At 41.7% G+C, this 21,494-nt stretch overlaps 1 protein-coding gene and 3 non-coding genes across 5 annotated transcripts; 2 read left to right on the plus strand and 2 right to left on the minus strand.

Moving 5' to 3' along the window:
* Positions 1 to 370: 370 nt before the first annotated feature.
* On the minus strand, positions 371 to 14,401 carry stk25b (serine/threonine kinase 25b). Of its 2 annotated transcripts, XM_036966526.2 has the most exons (12): positions 13,973 to 14,401; positions 8,212 to 8,442; positions 7,967 to 8,023; positions 7,569 to 7,677; positions 2,718 to 2,875; positions 2,157 to 2,342; positions 1,650 to 1,795; positions 1,339 to 1,444; positions 1,180 to 1,251; positions 923 to 1,059; positions 804 to 818; positions 371 to 699 (listed from the first exon to the last, which is right to left on the minus strand). In XM_036966526.2, the coding sequence occupies exons 1-12, from the start codon at positions 14,000 to 14,002 to the stop codon at positions 660 to 662; spliced, it is 1,287 nt and encodes a 428-aa protein (XP_036822421.1). In that variant the 5' UTR covers positions 14,003 to 14,401; the 3' UTR covers positions 371 to 659. The 2 variants fall into 2 exon arrangements, with proteins under 2 accessions (XP_036822421.1, XP_036822422.1); XM_036966527.2 differs by lacking the exon at positions 804 to 818.
* Positions 14,402 to 14,728: 327 nt separating this feature from the next.
* trnav-aac (transfer RNA valine (anticodon AAC)) lies at positions 14,729 to 14,801 on the minus strand. Its single transcript has one exon. It is a non-coding gene; the product is annotated as a tRNA-Val (tRNA).
* A 1,101-nt stretch (positions 14,802 to 15,902) lies between these two features.
* trnav-cac (transfer RNA valine (anticodon CAC)) lies at positions 15,903 to 15,975 on the plus strand. The gene has a single exon. It is a non-coding gene; the product is annotated as a tRNA-Val (tRNA).
* Positions 15,976 to 16,325: 350 nt separating this feature from the next.
* Positions 16,326 to 16,398, plus strand: trnav-cac (transfer RNA valine (anticodon CAC)). The gene has a single exon. It is a non-coding gene; the product is annotated as a tRNA-Val (tRNA).
* Positions 16,399 to 21,494: the final 5,096 nt, after the last annotated feature.

Raw genomic sequence — 21,494 nt, forward strand, 5'->3', positions numbered from 1 at the left:
CGTGGCTAAGACTAAGGTCACCCGAGGCCCTGCCGTTCACTGCCAGTGTGAGGAAAGCTAAGGAGCTTAAAAATGAACCGGACAGGTGGAAACATGGGAACTTGCCACCGATCAAACTGGGATGGTGGTTTTTATATTGAACAAAATGTTCAGAGAATTTGCTTCAGACCCAGATTGAATATGTTTATCAAACACTTGCAATACTTGTGTGCTTGATTTGTGTCAAGCACAATGGAATAGTGCCAAAGGTGCACAACCTGAATTATTTAAAATATGGTATTTAACCCAGGTCTTATTTGTTGAATTACATTGAATAGAAAACCTACAACACCCATGCATGTGATGCAACAGACAAGCTCACAAACCCATAGACGTTTCCATAGACTTTATTTTAGGATTGTTTCTCTCTCGATCTAACAGGTACACACAGCACTCTTAATGTCGTGGCTTTCTTTTTTCTTAAATACTCTCCGTTCTATAAAGAAAAACTGTAAAAATATTTAATCATAACTAATTAAAAGTTCTCTGGGAGATTGGTCAGGTGGACTAGGGGGCAGAGGAGGGGTTTTCGTGGTCCATGGGGGGGGGGGGGGTGTTGGACGGTCTGACGGGGAATAGAAGTAGACGGAAGGGGATTTGGAGTAGCAGCCAGCAGGGGTTCACCGCGAGGAGGGGGTGGTGTTACCATTGAGAGAGAACCTGATGAATAGAAGACGGTAGATTTAAATGAGTGACTAGGTGACACTGAAGTGATAAGACTCCAATGAATCGCACTCATCTGTGTCCTTATAGTCATACCTCACCTTTTATTCTTTGTCCTTTCAGATCAGTGGGGTTAGTCACAAAGGACAAGAGATGAGAAAAGGATGTCACTGAAGTGTATTGGAATTGTGTGTGTGGGTGTGCTTGAAGCCAGACTCACCTGCAGACCCTCTCCATCATGTGTGTGACGAGACGGTCTGAGATGCCGGGACAGGACTCCTCGGCCAGGTTAAAGGCGTTCTCCAGCTCTTCAATGGCCCCCACGCCACCTCCAGCAGCCCTCCGCTTCTCCTTTAACTGGACAGGACAAACAGGGATTAGTTCCATTTCAGCATAGATATAAAGTTAATAGAAAAGGAAAATTGTATTGTCCACACAATGTGGACATTCTAATAAGTAGCTTCTGTAACTTGTTACCTCTTTGAAAATGGGAGTGACCAATGCCGACAGACACTGTGACTTGGGTTGGCGTTTCACCGAATCTGCAGACTAAAAAAAAAAGAGAGACAAATGACTTCAGTGTCCCAGCCCAAACCGTTTGTTTGTGTGTTTAAATGTGCACCAACATGGTCTCACCTCTGTATCGGAGTGTGTGTATCCCTTCTGTAGTTTGTTCATGGAGCTGGGTCGGACTGTGGGGAAGGTCCACACGGGACTCTGGTTGTCGTCACCATCAGCATCCCTGTAAGAAGAAGAGAAGGAGACAGTAGGTCTGTTTGAAATGTTTAATTCAGTACCACGTAAAATAGAGAACTGCATGTTATATATCTACAGCCAGTCAGAAATATTCAATATGTTGGTTAGGTTGTCTGTGTGTGTGTTTCAAAACTGCTTCATCCATTGTGCACTGTATATGTCTGCGTTTGTGGGTGTGTTAAGGGCCTCACATATCTGAGTCGTCTGAGCTGGACTCCTCCCCGTGGCCCTCGGACCTCCAGCGACGGTAGCGGTCGATGAGTTCCGACAGGTAGGCTGTCTTCTTGGTGTAGCGTGTAATGAACTTGTGCTTCACCAGCTCCTTGGCTGTTGGCCTCTATGGAGGAAAGAGCATGGTACAATGACACGCATTCATTCCCATACTAAATATGACTGCTTTGAGCGCTTTAGAAATGAAGTTGGTATTTTTATGATAAAACTCTAAATATAGGTGCACCAGCAGCACCATAGAGGTGTTGTAAGTTTATTTCTATAAATATAACAAACAAATGCTTATAACAGAGTAAGTACCCATGTTCTCTTTTATGGAAGGCTGCCTACAAAGTCATGCTCATGATAGGTTGTCTACTGCTAGTCCCCTCAATCAGGTAGACTTCTCAGGGCCAGTTTCCCAGAACCCAGATTAAGCCTAGCACTCAACAGAAAATCATTGTCAATGGAGAAATGAATTGACTCACAAAGCGCGGGTCTTTATTGAGGCAGGCCTCCACAAACTCTTTGAAGGGCTTGCTGTAGGATCCCTCCAGGGTGGGAGGGGTGTTCTTAGGAATGAGGAAGAGGACCCTCATGGGGTGCAGGTCTGAGTTGGGGGGCTCCCCTTTGGCCAGCTCAATGGCTGTGATGCCCAGGGACCAGATATCCGCCTAGGAGGAAGCCAGACAAGTGTAAGACAGCCAAGTATACACAGATAAAAACATATGTGCTCACACACAGACACACTTGATATTTATGTGTACAGAATTCATAAGGGATGTGCTGAACATGTTTAAAGAGGCTGACATCAAAAACAAATAAGCAGCAGCAGGATTAATGTAAATTCCACCTCAATTCAGTCAATTAAGGAAGTGAAACGATCTTCCAATTCAAAAATAGAAAAATGTTCATTGACAATAAGAGGCTCTTCTCAGATTGGAGTTTCATTGAATATCCTGAACTAACAGAAATAAACCCTGCTGACAACCAACCCTACAGACTAGGACATATTTGAGCCAACTGCCAACTCCGTGGGGGCTGCTGACCTTAAAGTCGTACGCCGACTGTTTGATGACCTCGGGCGCCATCCAGAAGGGAGTGCCCACGAATGTGTTCCTCTTGATCTGGGTGTCGGTCAGCTGGCCCGCCACGCCAAAATCTGCCAGCTTCACGTCGCCTTGCTCTGACAGCAGCACATTGGCAGCTGCCACAGAGAGAGGGAGAAGGGGAGGGAGACAGCAAGGTTGGTGGTCAATATATTATAATAATAATAAATGCCACTTAGACACTTTTATCCAAAGTGACTTACAGTGAGAACTTACATTTAATAGATATCATCACAACACTTACATCATTCAAAAAGAAGATGGCAATTAATGTTCTCTATGTTGATCTATTGGCCTACAGCTATTGCTTTGTAGAAATCAGTTTGTATGGATGATTCTCCTGCAAAATCTCCAGCCCCTGATGAATCAGAACATCTACTGTTTAAACACTGTAACGACATGTAATAACAAGATTGAACAATATATATGTTTTATATCAGTAACGTTAGATCACAACACTACCCAGTTAGCTAAAGAGCACCATTAATTAACAGTTAGCTAGTCGTTTCAGCAGCCCCAATCTAATAGTTTGTTGTACTTGCCCAACACCCTTTATTTTTATTAGTAGTACCTATATCAGCCAATCACAGTTCGTCATTCCCGGTGAACCTGACTGAGCCGGGCCATCTTCAGAGTGAGATCGAAGTCAGAAGCTCCTTGGACTGTTCCTCAACTTTATTGAATGCAACCTGCAGTTAGTGCATGCATCTAATTGTAAGTACTGTGACATGTCATTGCTTGCTAAGGCAGTTCAGTTATTTACCGTGTTTATGGTAACATGTTTTCCTTTTCCATGTGCTTCATGCAATTGCTAGCTAGCTAAGCCAAGATATCAGCCAGTCATCTTAACATTAGCTTGTTAGTCTTGGTATAGCACATAAGTAACGCTATATCGTTTTAGGCATATTATTTTACTCATGTTGTCAGGTTAAAGTTATAGCCGTGTTTGTGGACATTTAGATTATTTTATGTAGCCATGTAATTATATCATGTAGGTAGGTACTGTATGTAGCCAAATGTTGCATATAGCCTAAAAGCCTGTCCCTTTCCACATGAAGCAGTTGGCCACTATTTCACGTTGGTTCTGGTCTCATGCAAGACCTTAGATACATTCCAGTCACGTTTACTTACCAGTAAATGGATCTTTATTCTGTAATTTGTAAAGTGTATTTGGCATTGCCCCTTGCATTTTACCATGGCAGAGCAGTACCTTGTCATAATAAATTCTGTATACCCCCACAGTCTACTCTATGGTATGTCATGTAAGCCAATACTAATGGTTATTTCTTTCCTTTCTATTCCTTCATCAGTGGTGGCTGGTGGCACTTTAAATGGGGAGGATGGACTCATAGTAATGGCTGGAACGGAATGAATGGAATGGTCTCAAAGACATCAAAGACCTGGTTTCCATGTGTTTGATACCATTCCATTAACGCCATTCCATTCATTATTATGAGCCGTCCTCCCCTCACCAGCATCCAATGGCTTCAATAAGACCACTTTTACACACACTTACACAGTAGGCAGTCAAAACAAGGAGTGTGGTTAAACCCAGCATCTGTAATAAACCTGTTCTGAAGACATCTTGGACTGGACAGATCTGTGTCGGCTGAACCGCATATCCACTGGCACATATAGTTTTCTACTAAGGCCCAGTTCTACATGATCTTCCCAGATCAGTCTTTAGTATTTTTTCAACTATTAAAGACATGCTCAGGTACTTTGCATTTTTTGTTTGGCTGGATGTGTGAACGTGTAGATCATACCTGCATAATATACACTACATAACCAGAAATATGTGGACACCTGTTTGTCAAACTTCTCATTCCAAAATCAAGGGCACATGCGCTAAACCAAGATTAGTCCGTCAGACTGCCAGATGGTGAAGTGTAATTCATCACTCCATTACACCAGTCTATCCGACGCTTGGCATTGCGCAAGGTGATCTTAGGCTTGTGTGGATGCTCGGCCATGTAAACCCATTTCATGAAGCTCCCGACAAACAATTATTGTGCTGAAGTTGCTTCCAGAGGCAGTTTGTTACTCAGTAGTGAGTGTTGCAACCGAGGATAGACAATTTTTATGCGCTACGTGCTTCAGTGGTCCCGTTCCGTGAGCTTGTGTGGCCTACCACTTTGCGGTTGAGCTGTTGTTGCTCCTAGACGTTTCCACTTCACAATAACAGCACCTACAGTTGAAAATGTTTTGACTGACTGACTTGTTGGAAAGGTGGCATCCTATGACTGTGCCACTGAAAGTCACTGAGCTCTTCAGTAAGGCCATTCTACTGCTAATGTTTGTCTATGGAGATTGCATTGCTGTGTGCTCGATTTTATACACCGGTCAGCAACGGATGTGGTTGAAATAGCCAAATCCACTAATTTTAAGGGGTGTCCACATACCATGTAGTGTATGAGGAGAGTTACTGTCTTAGCTCAATTAGCCACAAAATCCCAAGTTTGAAAGCGACTGTTTTCTGGAAGATGTTATGCGCCATTTTCCCTACATTCACCCCCACGTGAGCCAGCCCCCTAGCAATTTGAGTTTCAGCCAATGAGCTTCAGCCCCTTGCCATTTGAGTGACAGCTAGCACAATGCAAACACAGTAGAGAGAGCAATGACGCGGTGCACATTTGTGACGTAGTACGCAATCTCTGGGGATCACTTTTGGCTCGTGGGCGCTACTTTCAGAACTACCGGCTAAAATAGTACCGGAAAATCTCTTTAACAAAACTATAATGGGAGATTGGAATAAGAATTATTGTTATTGGCAGGCCCATTTCTTGTGAACTTTACATAAACTCAACTGCAAGATTTAATATTTATCACTCTCAGAACCTAATGGATTCTTTGTGCTTTCGGAGTAGCAGGTTTATGAGTATCACATGCAGAATATTGCTTAACCTATTACCATTTCATTGTTGCTGGTCATTCGAAGAAATGTCCAAAACTGTTCTACTTATTGTATCTACTGTATAGGTCTACTGTATGTATGTGTGTTTATTTTCAGTCATCGGCCCATATCTATTTTATTAAAACATGTTTCCACACGGTTTTGAACTGGGGACCTGGACTGAGCGTGTGAGGTGAATGTGATAATCACTACACTATGGAAACTGAAGTGAACTGGCAGGTAAAATGATCCCACATGATAAAGTATGTACCAGTATATCAAGTTATTTTATTTTGTCTACATATACACTCAGTGGCCAGTTTATTAGGTACACCACCCCGTTCATGAAAATGGATCGTTATAACGGTGCAGTACAACAGTGGTGTGCAGAACAGCATCTCAGAATGCACAACTCGTCGGTCCTTGTCATGGATGGGCTATTGCAGCAGACGACCACACCGGGTCCCACTCCTATCAGCTAAAAACAAGAAGAAGCTGCTCAGGTGGACGTGTGATCACCAACACTGGGCAATTGAGGAGTGGAAAAACATTGCCTGGTCCGACGAATCACGGTTCCTGTTGCGTCATGCTGATGGCAGAGTCAGGATTTAGCGTAAGCAGCTTGAGTCCATGGCCCATTCTGCCTGGTGTCAACGTTACAGACTGGTGGCAGTGGTGTGGGGAATGTTTTCCTGTCACACTTTAGGTCCCTTGATACCACACCTTGTAGAATCTATGCCCCCAAGAAGTCAGGCTGTTTTGGAGGCAAAGGGGGTTCCCACCCGGTACTAAATGGGTGTACCTAGTAAACTGGCACTTGAATGTACATATCGGAGTGGCTGCGGAAACAACTTTTTTACCCTGATTGAAGGTCCCGAACTTTTGCTCGTGTGCATTTCACGTTCTGCGCATGTGTTTCTTTACCTCTACTTTCCACACACATTTGGTCTCTCCCTTCACATTTTTCTGTTAATCGCAGATTATAATTCTTCAAGTTTTATCGGTGAAACGTCCATCCGCTACTAACCAGTTGATCTCAATCAGTTTCATGGGGATACTTAGATCTTCTTGAGTAACACAGTGTTGTTTCGAAGTAGCCTACAGTGTTGTTTTGAATGATGTACAGTGAGCGAATTTCAAAGCAGATGGTGTTAGTAAACTGTAGCATTTTGCCTCGTGGTGCGCTGTTCAGTTTTGGCCACGAGAGAAAGATGTAGTGGTGATTTTGTCTTACAGTAATGTCATACTATGCTATTTTATTAGGTTGTGTTATGTATAATACTATCATTATGTGATCTTGCAGACATTGATTCAGCTTTCGCCAGAGTAGCCTGGAGTGTATTCATTAGTCGTATTCTGTTGCAAAACGTATTGCAACGGAAACTGCTTACCGTTTACTCTAGGAACCAAATGGAAGCAAACAGAGCAAACAAAACGGGGAGGGACCTACATGAATTTGTCCAATAGAAACTCTTGTTTTCGTTGTAAAATGTTTTCTGTTTGGAGTAAATGGTTTCCGTTAAAAAACGTTTCACAACGGCAGCGTTTTTCAATAGAATCTGGCTAATGAATACACCCCTGTTCTCTACAAGTAGAGCAGAGACTTTGTGTCAAGTAGAGAAAACACATGTGCAGACACTGAGACCTTTAGTTCAAGGGAACGAAAACTCGGTTCCGCAGACACAGCAGCTGCTATTTACTTTTTGAAAATATGTTTATGCCCGGTTTTGAACCGGGGACCTTTTGCGTGTTAGGCGAACGTGATAACCACGACACTACGTAAACCGCCAGGAGAGTGCAGGCTCAGGGTATCATTTCGATGGTTGGGGGATTCTGTTAGGGGGTGCTGTCCTGTTGCATAGACAGATTGATAGAGGACCAAAGGGAGCAGCCTGAACCTTTGATATCTCTGTGGATCTTCCTCTCAGAGTGCAGGTACTCCAGTCCCTTCAGTATTTCCCTCAGTATGGTGGCGATATAGGTCTCTTCTAGAGGCCCAGGACGTAGCTGAAGTGAGATAAATAGTTGGGGAGAGACAGAGAGAGAGATAGTGGGAGAGAAAGAAAGAGAAAACGGGGGGAGGGAGAAAGGGAGAGTTTCTTGCTGAGAGCCTATTTAGATTATTGCTAAATACGTGTGCTGTGTACATCCTCCAACTCATGCATTTGTATTGTAAGTTAGAATTTATTAATCAGACATCTAAGTCAGCATTTATGAATCAAACAATTGGCATTGACTCAATTAAATACAATTGTACTTATCCCCTCAGGGGCAATTAGGAAAGGCATTGTCTTACCAGGTCCAGAGCTGATCCCCCACCCAAATACTCCATGATGATCCACAGCTTAGTGCCCTGGAGAAACAGAGACCGAGACGTTTTCAATGCTAAGGATTGCTGTGAGATTTGACCTGAACATAGGCAGAAGTCTCAGAGTGTGTGAGTTTGTGTGCGTGTGTATATATTGGTGTATATTATTGTATGTATGTCTGTGTGTGTGTCTCTCTCTTTCAGTCTCTGTCGATCTATGCGTTTAGCTTTACCTTCAGGTAGGAGCCATAGTACTTGGTGACAAAGGGGCTGTCACACTGACTCAGTACAGTGATCTCCTGCTGTATGTCTTCGATCTCGTCCTCGGCTTCTTCCAGGTCAATGATCTTGATGGCCACTACCTCTTTGGTGCGGTTGTTGATGCCCTTGTAGACCTCTCCAAAGGAGCCCTTCCCAATGCGCTCCTGCTTGGTGAAGTATTCCTCAGGATCCAGCCTGGAATTCTGCTCCACAGGAAAGCAGTGACAACATAGAAGGACTTAGTAAGCTTTTTTAATTATTATTTTATGGGGCAGATCAGCCTTAATATTGCAGAGAGATTGTAGCTTCCATCAATGTAATTGTCTGCATCACTTCCAATCCCCCATATACTTGTATGCAAATATATATAAACTTAGCAAAAAAAGAAATGTCCCTTTTTCAGGACCCTGTCTTTCAAAGATAATTCATAAAAATCCAAATAACTTCACAGATCTTCATTATAAAGGGTTTAAACACTGTCTCCAATGCTTGTCCAATGAACCATAAACTATTAATAAACATGCACCTGTGGAACGGTCGTGAAGACACTAACAGTTTACAGACGGTAGGCAATTAAGGTCAGTTATGAAAACTTATGACACTAAAGAAGCCTTTCTACTGATTCTGAAACACACCAAAAGAAAGATGCCCAGGGTCCCTGCTTATCTGCGTGAACATGCCTTAGGCATGCTGCAAGGAGGCATGAGGACTGCAGATGTGGCCAGGGCAATAAATTGCAGTGTCCGTACTGTGAGACGCCTAAGACAGAGCTACAGGGAGACAGGACGGACAGCTGATCGTCCTCGCAGTGGCAGACCACGTGTAACAACACCTGCACAGGATCAGTACAACCGAAAATCACACCTGCGGGACAGGTGCAGGATGGCAACAACTGCCAGAGTTACACCAGGAACGCACAATCCCTCCATCAGTGCTCAGACTGTCTGCAATAGGCTGAGAGAAGCTGGACTGGGGGTTTGTAGGCCTGTTGTAAGGCAGGTCCTCACCAGACATCACCGGCAACAACGTCGCCTATGGGCACAAACCCACCGTCGCTGGACAGGACTGTCAAAAAGTGCTCTTCACTGACGAGTCGCAGTTTTGTCTCACCAGGGGTGATGGTCGGATTCGCGTTTATCGTCGAAGGAATGAGCTTTACACCGAGGCCTGTACTCTGGAGCGGGATCGATTTGGAGGCGGAGACTCCGTCATGGTCTGGGGCGGTGTGTCACAGCATCATCGGACTGAGCTTGTTGTCATTGCAGGCAATCTCAACGCTGTGCGTTACAGGGAAGACATCCTCCTCCCTCATGTGGTACCCTTCCTGCAGGCTCATCCTGACATGACCCTCCAGCATGACAATGCCACCAGCCATACTGCTCGTTCTGTGCGTGATTTCCTGCAAGACAGGAATGTCAGTGTTCTGCCATGGCCAGCGAAGAGCCCGGATCTCAATCCCATTGAGCACTTCTGGGACCTGTTGGATCGAAGGGTGAGGGTTAGGGCCATTCCCCCCAGAAATGTCCGGGAACTGCAGGTGCCTTGGTGGAAGAGTGGGGTAACATCTCACAGCAAGAACTGGCAAATCTTGTGCAGTTCATGAGGAGGAGATGCACTGCAGTACTTAATGAAGCTGGTGGCCACACCAGATACTGACTGTTACTTTTGATTTTCACCCCCCCCCCCTCCCTTTGTTCAGGGACATATTATTAAATTTATGTTAGCCACATGTCTGTGGAACTTGTTCAGTTTATGTCTCAGTTGTTGAATCTTGTTATGTTCATACAAATATTTACACGTTAAGTTTGCTGAAAATAAACGCAGTTGACAGTGAGGACGTTTCTTTTTTTGCTGAGTGTATATACACATACAGAACAAGTATTTGATAAACTGCCGATTTTGCAGGTTTTCCTACTTACAAAGCATGTAGAGGTCTGTAATTTTTATCATAGGTCCATTTATCAAAAATCCAGAAAATCACATTGTATGATTTTTAAGTAATTCATTTGCATTTTATTGCATGACATAAGTATTTGATCACCTACCAACCAGTAAAAATTCCATCTCTCACAGACCTGTTAGTTTTTATTTAAGAAGCCCTCCTGTTCTCCACTCATTACCTGTATTAACTGCACCTGTTAACTGCACCTGGCCAAAGAGCTGTGTAAGGACATCAGGGATAAAATTGTAGACCTGCACAAGGCTGGGATGGGCTACAGGACAATAGGCAAGCAGCTTGGTGAGAAGGCAACAACTGTTGGCGCAATTATTCGAAAATGGAAGAAGTTCAAGATGATGGTCAATCACCCTCGGTCTGGGGCTCCATGCAAGATCTCACCTCGTGGGGCATCAATGATCATGAGGAAGGTGAGGGATCAGCCCAGAACTACACGGCAGGACCTGGTCAATGACCTGAAGAGAGCTGGGACCACAGTCTCAAAGAAAACCATTAGTAACACACTACGCCGCCATGGATTAAAATCCTGCAGCGCACGCAAGGTCCCCCTGCTCAAGCCAGCACATGTCCAGGCCCGTCTGAAGTTTGCCAATGACCATCTGGATGATCCAGAGGAGGAATGGGAGAAGGTCATGTGGTCTGATGAGACAAAAATTTAGCTTTTTGGTCTAAACTCCACTTGCGTGTTTGGAGGAAGAAGAAGGATGAGTACAACCCCAAGAACACCATGCCAACAGTGAAGCATGGAGGTGGAAACAATTCTTTGGGGATGCTTTTCTGCAAAGGGGACTGCAAAATACGACTGCACCGTATTGAGGGGAGGATGGATGGGGCCATGTATCGCGAGATCTTGGCCAACAACCTCCTTCCCTCAGTAAGAGCATTGAAGATGGGTCGTGGCTGGGTCTTCCAGCATGACAACAACCCGAAACACACAGCCAGGGCAACTAAGTAGTGGCTCCATGAGAAGCATCTCAAGATCCTGGAGTGGCCTAGCCAGTCTCCAGACCTGAACCCAATAGAAAATCTTTGGAGGGAGCTGAAAGTCCGTATTGCCCAGCGACAGCCCCGAAACCTGAAAGATCTGGAGAAGGTCTTTATGGAGGAGGAGTGGGCCAAAATCCCTGCTGCAGTGTGTGCAAACCTGGTCAAGAACTACAGGAAACGTATGATCTCTGTAATTGCAAACAAAGGTTTCTGTACCAAATATTAAGTTATGCTTTTCTGATGTATCAAATACTTATGTCATGCAATAAAATGCAAATGAATTACTTAAAAATCATACAATGTGATTTTCTGGATTTTTGTTTTAGATTCCGTCTCTCACAGTTGAAGTGTACCTATGATAAAAATTACAGACCTCTACATGCTTTGTAAGTAGGAAAACCTGCAAAATTGGCAGTTTATCAAATACTTGTTCTCCCCACTGTACATACATACACAGTACCAGTCAAAAGTTTGGACAAATGGTGGCTACTTTGAAGAATCTAAAATATTAAATATATTTAGATTTAACACTTTTTTGGTTATTACATGATTACATGATATGTGTTATTTCATAGTTTGTCTTCACTATTATTCTACAATGTAAAAAATAAAGAAAAACCCTGGAATGAGTTGTATATACAGTACCAATCAATATATTTTCCTTTATTATGTTCTAATCCTACCACCCCACCCCTAATTGGAGTAAACTAGTGAACAACAACACTTAGGCTTCTGCTTCCAGCAGAATTAGCTTTATATGTACTATATAGTTTTTACAGGCACAATCTATTTTACAGTAGTTATATGTTGTTGGTTCTGGCCTTCCTCTAACCTCAATCTCTCCCATCTATTTATTTCACCATAGTTCTGAACCTATATACGTTTTACGGTAAACAGTATGTTTTACATTAGTTATCTAGTTATTAGTCCCAACCTTCAGCTCCATTCAACCCCTCCCATCTATCTCTTAACACCATCCATATTGGATCTCTATTTGCCATATAATTTAACTGTGGTGTGATCTTTCACAAAAGTTCTGAACCTTTCTTTTCTCATAATTTCTACAGATTCTAAATAAATTAAATAAAACATTTTCTATAAGTATTATTAATCGTTTGAATATTACTTTTCAAATCACCCAGTAGTACTATCTGCAGAGTTAGCTCCAGGTAAATGTTGCAATTCTTCAGCCGTTCCTGGACCTGTGACCAAAAACAAGCTACATATGGACAGTACCAAAACAAATGATCTAATGATTCTGTCTCTTTGCAGCAACATCTGCAGAGCTGGGAAGGTTGTATCCCCCATATATTTATTTTTTTACATTTATTTAATTTTTTATTTAACTAGGCAAGTCAGTTAAGAACAAATTCTTATTTACAATGACGGCCAAACCTGGACAACGCTGAGCCAATTGTGCACCGCCCTATGGGACTCCCAATCACGGCCGGATGTGATACAGCCTATATAACATTTTATTGTTTGCAAGAATTTTGTATAATAATTTAAATTGAAAAATTCTACGTTTTGAAACCGGCATCGTTTTGCGTATCAGTTCATAAACCATGTGTCATGGAATCGGTACGTCACAAATCTCTCTCCAACTATTTTGCAATTTATATGGCACAGCTGTCAATTTGTTGGTCCTTAAATGAAACTGGTATACTTTTATCACAATTTTCTTTAAACAATTATGGTCTTCAATGCAGGGCCGACAGACAAGTTCCCTACTTTTCCCCCCCTTCCACTTTTGCAGTTATGCTGCAATTAATTGGTTGTAATTTTGGGTAGAGCAGACATTTCCATGTATTTAGTTAGCTTCATGTGTGACATAACTCCACCAATCCTATTTATGATATAATTTACAAAGATACTTAAAGAAAAAATCGCCCCAAAGTTTTTTTAATTTATTAGTATATTTGAGTTTAACCACAATATTTGTTCAGTTTTTTTTTCTGGTGGATTAAATAGAAATTTTTAAAAAAGAAGATATTTGGGAGATGATTTCCATTTCAATAACTGAAAGTTATTGAGGTTGTAATCTGAATAAAAGGAAAAAGGCCATTCTTTATCATGGAGTGAGACATTCATATTAATTTACTAGAGAACTCGTTTGGATTTAAGTATAACTTTTGTTTCGCTGAAGCCTTTAGTGAGAGGTGTAATTAATGATTTAATCATTTCTGCTCTCCGAATTCATATTCATTATATAAATAGGCCCTTTTAATTTTGTCTGGTTCCCATTCCAAATAAAATTGAATATTCCCAATGTGCTCCTGCTTGAAGTATTCCTTAGGGTCCAGCCTGGAATTCTGCTCCACAGGAAAGCAGTGACAACATAGGACTTAGTAAGAGGCACAAATACAGGCTTTATTAGCACGTAAACTGGATCTGTCAAGACATTTGGCCATTCTGGTTTGATGATCTATTTGTAAGAGGTTATTACAGTTTAGAAAGGTCATTTGATCATATGTTGTCCAAATAGGCTACAATATAAATCGTGCAAATAACCGACAATGTTATTGGTTAGCTGGTTTACTTGATGGGGATTAGGAGGATGTGTGTTGTTGACAGAGACAAGATTAAACATTGGAGGCTGAATGGATTTCGGATGGGTGTGTACATCTCCGCTATCTTCGAAATCTCCAGTCGTCTGTGTCAGTGTGTAATGATTTAGCTAGGCGCCCCCACCCACCTAAACCCGCCCATCTATTAATCGAATGCCTCGCAGTCATCGGGGTTCGCCTTGGCTAAACGGGGTGACAGTCCCTACAGATTAGGCTACCTACCTGGTTCTGCATGTCGCGTAGGTGCGCCATCCGCTCGGCAGGTTTGACAGGAAAAGGGCAGCCGCAGCCCTTTCTGCCTGAAAGACGGAGTTGTCAAAATTCCTCTATCTTATTTTCCCTCCTCTCGAACCCCTTCCGTTAGCAGGCTAGCTAACCAAATAGCTAAACACCCAAGCTATCGTGCTGTCACTCCGCAGTGTTTTCGGCCTCGAATCCCCCGACGGCGGGCTTTACAGCCCGGCCAAAATGCAAAGCTATGTATCGTGTAACTCCATGTATAAGAGTAACATTGAACAGGAACTAAATGTTTCCGTATATTAATATTTAATTCATATCAAAGAACACTCAGCCTGTTCTTTATTTGTGGCTTGAGGAGAACAAAATAATGGGTTGAACAGCGCATGCGCACTTGCGTCTTTCACGGAGTGCAGGGTTGTGGGAGTTGTATTTCAACGCGCAGTCGCGTCAGATACAAAGTACATTTTATCAACAGTTCATCGTATCATACACATACACTGTTGCCATTTATCTCGAATTGTAGCAGGTTGTTACATAAACAACTATATAATGCAACGCAGTAAATATGTAACTCCAAGGGGGTTTTGTATCAAACTGAATAATTCTGTATATCCCAAAGGGGAATTATTATTAAATGGTTATTACGTAATGTGATTGAAGAAATGTCCAAGTCCCTTCTATTTATTTCGTCAATGTATTTGTTCTGAGACCTAGGGTACTGTCAAATTTTGGAAAAAGTGTTTCCGCCCGGTCTCGAACCGGGGACCTTTCGCGTGTTAGGCGAACGTGATAACCACTACACTACGGAAACAAGTACGAAATACATTCCCTACATCAAGTTAAATCGATAGTTCACCCAGAATTACACATTTACTGGTTTCCTTACACTGTGGTGTTGGCAGTCAATGGACATGGTATGACAGCAATCCATGCTTTGGAAAGTATTCCCACGCATAATAAAGATATATGTGATGGTATACAAATGTAAGCAATGTTTGAAATGATTGTGTTTTAGTCAAATATTATATCTGTTTGGGCTTTTTGTGGTCAATTTGCAGTTTACAAATGATTTGTAATTATGTTTTGGTCCCCTAACAATCCGCTCAAGGGAAAAATCCGCCCGCGGCTAAATTTAGTTGATGATCCGTGGCCTACAGTATACATAAATAAAACCGTCTTGGACATTTCTTCAAATAATCAGTGGAAATGCCATGGTAATCAGTGGTGTAAAGTACTTAAGTACAATTACCTTAAAGTACTACTTAAGTAGTTTTTTGGGGGGTATCTGTACTTTACTTTACTATTTATTTTTTGGGCAACTTTTACTTCACTACATTCCTAAAGAAAATGACGTGCTTTTTACTCCATACATTTTACCTGACACCCAAAGAACTCGTTACATTTTGAATGCTTAGCAGGATAGGAAATGGTCCAATTCACGCACTTATCAAGAAAACACATGGTCATCCCTACTTACTGCCTTTGATCTGGCAGACTCTCTAAACACAAGTGCATCTTTAGTAAATTATGTTGGCGTGTGTCCCTGGCTATCCATACATTTCTAAAACAAGACAATGGTGCCATCTGCTTTGCTTAAAATAAGTAATTTGAAAGTATTTATACTACTACTTTTGATATTAAGTATATTTTAGCAATTACATTTACTTTTGATACTTAAGTGTATTTAGAACCAAATACTTTTAGACTTTTACTCAAGTGTTATTTTCCTGGGTGACTTTGACTTTTAACTTTCTATTAATAAGGTATCTATACTTATACTCAAGTATAATAGTTGGGTACTTTTTCCACCATTGATGGAAATAGACCAAGCGACCTCTCCCTTTCATTAGATTCCAAGCGCAACGAACCTCCCCAACCACTCAAACTCATACCCAAGTCCTCTTGTATCTCAGTTTCCGTAGTGTAGTGGTTATCACGTTCGCCTCACACGCGAAAGGTCCCCGGTTCGAAACCGGGCGGAAACACATTTTAACAAAATAGATCGGGACAATAACTGAAAATAGACAACACATGCATAGGGCTACATAGATAGAACCGGCTTGAACATTTCTTTAAATAAAAAACAGCAGCAATGCAATGATAAGTGCATAGACTACGTCATCCCCACAGTGACTATATGAAGGTATCCATGCTGGGTTATCGTAAATCGTAAATCTGGACTACAGTATACATGAATGGAACTGTCTTAGACATTTCTTAAAATAACCAGTGGAAAAGCAACGGTGATAGACAAAGCAATTTCTGACTTCATTACGTTCTGAGCGCGACGAACCCTTCACCTAGTCAAAATGACACCTAACTAATATTTTCTAAGGTTTCCGTAGTGTAGTGGTTATCACGTTCGCCTCACACGCGAAAGGTCCCCGGTTCGAGACCGGGCGGAAACACATTTTAACAAAATTGACAGAGCCGATAACTGAAAATAAACGAACAAATTGAACGGACTACAGTATTGGCTACATAAATAGATCAGGCTTGAACATTTCTTTATATAAAAAACAGCAGCAATGCAATGATAATACGGAAGTGTTTCCGATGAAACAGAGGCTAGGCTAGTTTACCACATTTGTCACAGGCTTCATCAATAAGTGCATAGACTACGTCGTCCCCACAGTAACTATATGAAGGTATGCATGCTGGGTTAAAGGCTAGAGCTACCGATTACAAGGAACGGGACACGGACATGGACCCATATAAATAAGCCCGCTACGACCTCCAATGAGACATCGAACATGCAAAATGACAATATAGGAGAAAGGTGGAAGCCTATTATACTGGCTCCGACGCTCGTCGTATATGGCAGGGTTTGCAGATGATAACAGACTACAAAGGAAAATCCAGCTGTGAGATGCCCAGTGATGCAGAAGTCCCAAAGGCCTAAATGCCCTTCAAGAATACAACACTGAGTCTAGCGTAAAAGCTTCTGTTGTTCTGGATGACTGCAGTCTATTTGCAGTCTACTAATTGATTCTATACTGAGCAAAAGTATAAACAAACATGTAAAGTGATGGTCCAATTTTTCATGAGCTGAAAAAAAGATCCCATTTTCCAAACACAACAAAAGCTTATTTCTTTTCAGTTTGGTGCACAAATTTGTTTACATCCCTGATAGTGAGAATGTTTCCTTTGCCAAGATAATCCATCCACCTAACAGGTGTGGCATATCAAAAAGCTCATTACACAAGTGCACCTTGTGCTGGAGACAATAAAAGGCCACACTAACATGTGCAGTTTTGTCACACAACACAATGCCACAGATGTCTCAAGTTTTGAAGGAGCGTGCAATTGACATGTTGACTGCAGGAATGTGTACCAGAGCTGTCGCCAAATAAATGTACGTTAATTTCTCTACCATGAACTGCATTCAACATCATTTTTATAGAGTTTGGCAGTACGTCCAACCGGCCATGCCATCAAGTCAGCTCGGGACCTCCACATCCGTATTGTCTGAGACCAGACACCTCGACAGCTTATGAAACTGAGGAGTATTTCTGTTTGTAGTAAAGCCCTTTTTGGGGGGGAATAAAAAAGATATGTCTATATTTTGCTCAGAAAACTTAAGGGGGCCAAATAAAATCACCTGCGGCCAAATTCTGGCCTACACTATACATACAGTGCCTTGCAAAGTATTCGGCCCCCTTGAACTTTGCGACCTTTTGCCACATTTCAGGCTTCAAACATAAAGATATAAAACTGTATTTTTTTGTGAAGAATCAACAACAAGTGGGACACAATCATGAAGTGGAACGACATTTATTGGATATTTCAAACTTTTTTAACAAATCAAAAACTGAAAAATTGGGCGTGCAAAAATATTCAGCCCCCTTAAGTTAATACTTTGTAGCGCCACCTTTTGCTGCGATTACAGCTGTAAGTCGCTTGGGGTATGTCTCTATCAGTTTTGCACATCGAGAGACTGACATTTTTTCCCATTCCTCCTTGCAAAACAGCTCGAGCTCAGTGAGGTTGGATGGAGAGCATTTGTGAACAGCAGTTTTCAGTTCTTTCCACAGATTCTCGATTGGATTCAGGTCTGGACTTTGACTTGGCCATTCTAACACCTGGATATGTTTATTTTTGAACCATTCCATTGTAGATTTTGCTTTATGTTTTGGATCATTGTCTTGTTGGAAGACAAATCTCCGTCCCAGTCTCAGGTCTTTTGCAGACTCCATCAGGTTTTCTTCCAGAATGGTCCTGTATTTGGCTCCATCCATCTTCCCATCAATTTTAACCATCTTCCATGTCCCTGCTGAAGAAAAGCAGGCCCAAACCATGATGCTGCCACCACCATGTTTGACAGTGGGGATGGTGTGTTCAGCTGTGTTGCTTTTACGCCAAACATAACGTTTTGCATTGTTGCCAAAAAGTTCAATTTTGGTTTCATCTGACCAGAGCACCTTCTTCCACATGTTTGGTGTGTCTCCCAGGTGGCTTGTGGCAAACTTTAAACGACACTTTTTATGGATATCTTTAAGAAATGGCTTTCTTCTTGCCACTCTTCCATAAAGGCCAGATTTGTGCAATATACGACTGATTGTTGTCCTATGGACAGAGTCTCCCACCTCAGCTGTAGATCTCTGCAGTTCATCCAGAGTGATCATGGGCCTCTTGGCTGCATCTCTGATCAGTCTTCTCCTTGTATGAGCTGAAAGTTTAGAGGGACGGCCAGGTCTTGGTATATTTGCAGTGGTCTGATACTCCTTCCATTTCAATATTATCGCTTGCACAGTGCTCCTTGGGATGTTTAAATCTTGGGAAATCTTTTTGTATCCAAATCCGGCTTTAAATTCTTCACAACAGTATCTCGGACCTGCCTGGTGTGTTCCTTGTTCTTCATGATGCTCTCTGCGCTTTTAACGGACCTCTGAGACTATCACAGTGCAGGTGCATTTATACGGAGACTTGATTACACACAGGTGGATTGTATTTATCATCATTAGTCATTTAGGTCAACATTGGATCATTCAGAGATCCTCACTGAACTTCTGGAGAGAGTTTGCGGCACTGAAAGTAAAGGGGCTGAATAATTTTGCACGCCCAATTTTTCAGTTTTTGATTTGTTAAAATTTTTTGAAATATCCAATAAATGTCGTTCCACTTCATGATTGTGTCCCACTTGTTGTTGATTCCTCACAAAAAAATACAGTTTTATATCTTTATGTTTGAAGCCTGAAATGTGGCAAAAGGTCGCAAAGTTCAAGGGGGCCGAATACTTTCGCAAGGCACTGTGTGTGTTGCTGCCATGCTATGTTGTTGTCTTACTTCTCTCTTTTCTTCAGATGGAAGGCGCACTTGCATCGCTCCACACTGATCTAGTGCGAACCCGTTAGAACTTAAAATGGCAGGCTCTGGTGTCTTCACCCGTAGGATCAAAATGAAAGAGAAAATCATACTTGCTTGCTCTAATTTTGTAGAACCTTGTCTGCTCTCCTCTTTGTTTTGTCAACTTTTCGGCATGTTCTTTGTGAAGTAGGCTATAGGAGTTTTGTACATTTTTCCACCTTGGCTTAGTGTTAGTGCTCTAGCTGACGGACATCTGGAATCTACTGTATCTATTTGGGATTTCCCTGACTCTCCATCAGCTGGTGAAGTGCCCGCCTCCTCTGCCTTTGGTAGCTAACTCAGCCTGCATGCTTTTAAAATGTTTACTATTGGATGGGTCCCAGCCATCCATCTGTAAGTCTCTGCTCATTTTTTGCTTTGATCTGTGGTTATGTTTTAGTTGTGTTGTGCTAATTGTGTTCTAGCTGGTCTCCAATAGTTGGGCTCTATCTTGTTGACCATAATCATGGTGGTTGGCTAGGCTGGCAAGGCTAATAGCTGGCTGGCTAGCTTGCTGGCTAAGACAACTGCATAAAGCTAAAATTTGTTGATAGCTGGTTCGATGAGGTTATGTATTTCCAAAAATGTGGTTTACTTTATTATAGCTGTAAGCTAGCTGTTGATAGCAAAACCGGTAGTGCTAACATAATGTTAGCAGGCTAGTTAGCTAGCACCTTTGCAAGTTAATTTGTAACAATACATTCATAAAAATTTGCTTGCAAGATGGCGGAAAATGTTATTGAAACCAGTAGTCATGAGTGCAAACACTTTGGTTTAATTTGAAGTTATACATTTGAAATAATTTCTGTGGGAGTTTACATTATAGGGAATAGGCTGGCTAGCCAGGTCCTTTATAATACATCACCCCACAGAATGTTTTTTTGTTGCCGACATGACTTCAGCATTCTTTGCCATCCTGATCAGTTTGATGTAATAACTCGAAAAATAGAAAAGTTAGGTGTCACTTTGCATTGTCATATTCAAATCAAAGCATATTTCTATTTGACAGGGCACCAGACTATTTGATTGGATAAAAAAATATAAAAATGTATTGTCACACGCAGTGAAAGGTGTTATTTTATGGTAAGCCATAGAAGTACAGCCCTCCTGGAGCAAATTAGAGTTAAGTGCCTTGCTCAAGGGCACATCGACAGGGTTTTCACCTTGTCTTCAGTCTGTAGGCTACATAAAAACCACACAGGCTACTACTCTTTCTACTATAGACTACATGATTTATGTTAGATGACTTTAGTGTTGGTGGAGTGCTGCAGCGCTGCGAGACTAGACTCTTATGATGAACTTCACCAACAGAGTGGAGCAGAGACCCGGCTTTGTGGAATCTAGCTCTGACTACATCGATTTGCCCAATGGCAATAAAATAAAATGTCATTATGAAACACCTACCACATACCTATGAAAAAAAAAATGTTTGTCCTCTGTTGTTGCGTGCCTTTTGTTTGCTGAAATGCATACTTTTCAATATACGTTAATCAAATACAACCACTGACTTTTTGCTCGTTTCTGTTTCATGAAGATGGCAACCAGTGGAGGCTGCTGAGGGGAGGATGGCTCATAATAATGGCTGGAACGTAGCAAATGGAATGGCATCAAACACACTGAAACCATGTTTGATGTATTTGATACCATTCCACTGATTCCGTTTCAGCCATTACCACGAGCCCGTTCTCCCCAATTAAGCAGCCACCAACCTCCTGTGATGGCAACTCAGCGCAAATGTGCATGTGTCAATTTAATTCCCGATGACGTTTGTAAATGAAACCTAGGCTATAAAATGATTGTAATATGTACAAAAAAGTATATTTCTACAAAAAAAAAAATATCTCTCATAGTTATTCATCAGTATCTCTGGACAGAAAATGTGCCAAGTCAATAAAGTTATGTGCCAAATTTAGTGTTTACTGGCACCTGCTTCTGCTGGGTGAAATTTGAAATCATTTCCACACTGCGACGTAGGGCTACATGATATTGGCAAATCATCCAGGCTTTACATTTAACCAAATGTTTCAATTGCGATTTAGATCATAACCCTTGGGTAAGCTGTTGGAAACATGGACAAATAATGATTATTTTAAATCCGTAGTTATATTAATAGTGGGAACTTTGAATACAGTGTTTGACATGACAACGAATGAAAACG

The sequence above is a fragment of the Oncorhynchus mykiss genome, chromosome 28, assembly GCF_057628025.1.
Source record: "Oncorhynchus mykiss isolate SJ-2025 chromosome 28, ASM5762802v1, whole genome shotgun sequence".
Classification (NCBI taxonomy): Eukaryota; Metazoa; Chordata; class Actinopteri; order Salmoniformes; family Salmonidae; genus Oncorhynchus; species Oncorhynchus mykiss.

What these genes read in the sequence shown, in the direction of transcription:
- stk25b (XM_036966526.2), bottom strand. Translation starts at nt 14,002, where the DNA reads ATGGCGCACCTACGCGACATGCAGAACCAG. An exon ending in TACGCGACATGCAGAACCAG is followed by an intron (nt 8,443 to 13,972) that starts GTAGGTAGCCTA and finishes CCTGTGGAGCAG; the next exon opens with AATTCCAGGCTGGATCCTGA. An exon ending in TCAATAAAGACCCGCGCTTT is followed by an intron (nt 1,796 to 2,156) that starts GTGAGTCAATTC and finishes TTTCCTCCATAG; the next exon opens with AGGCCAACAGCCAAGGAGCT.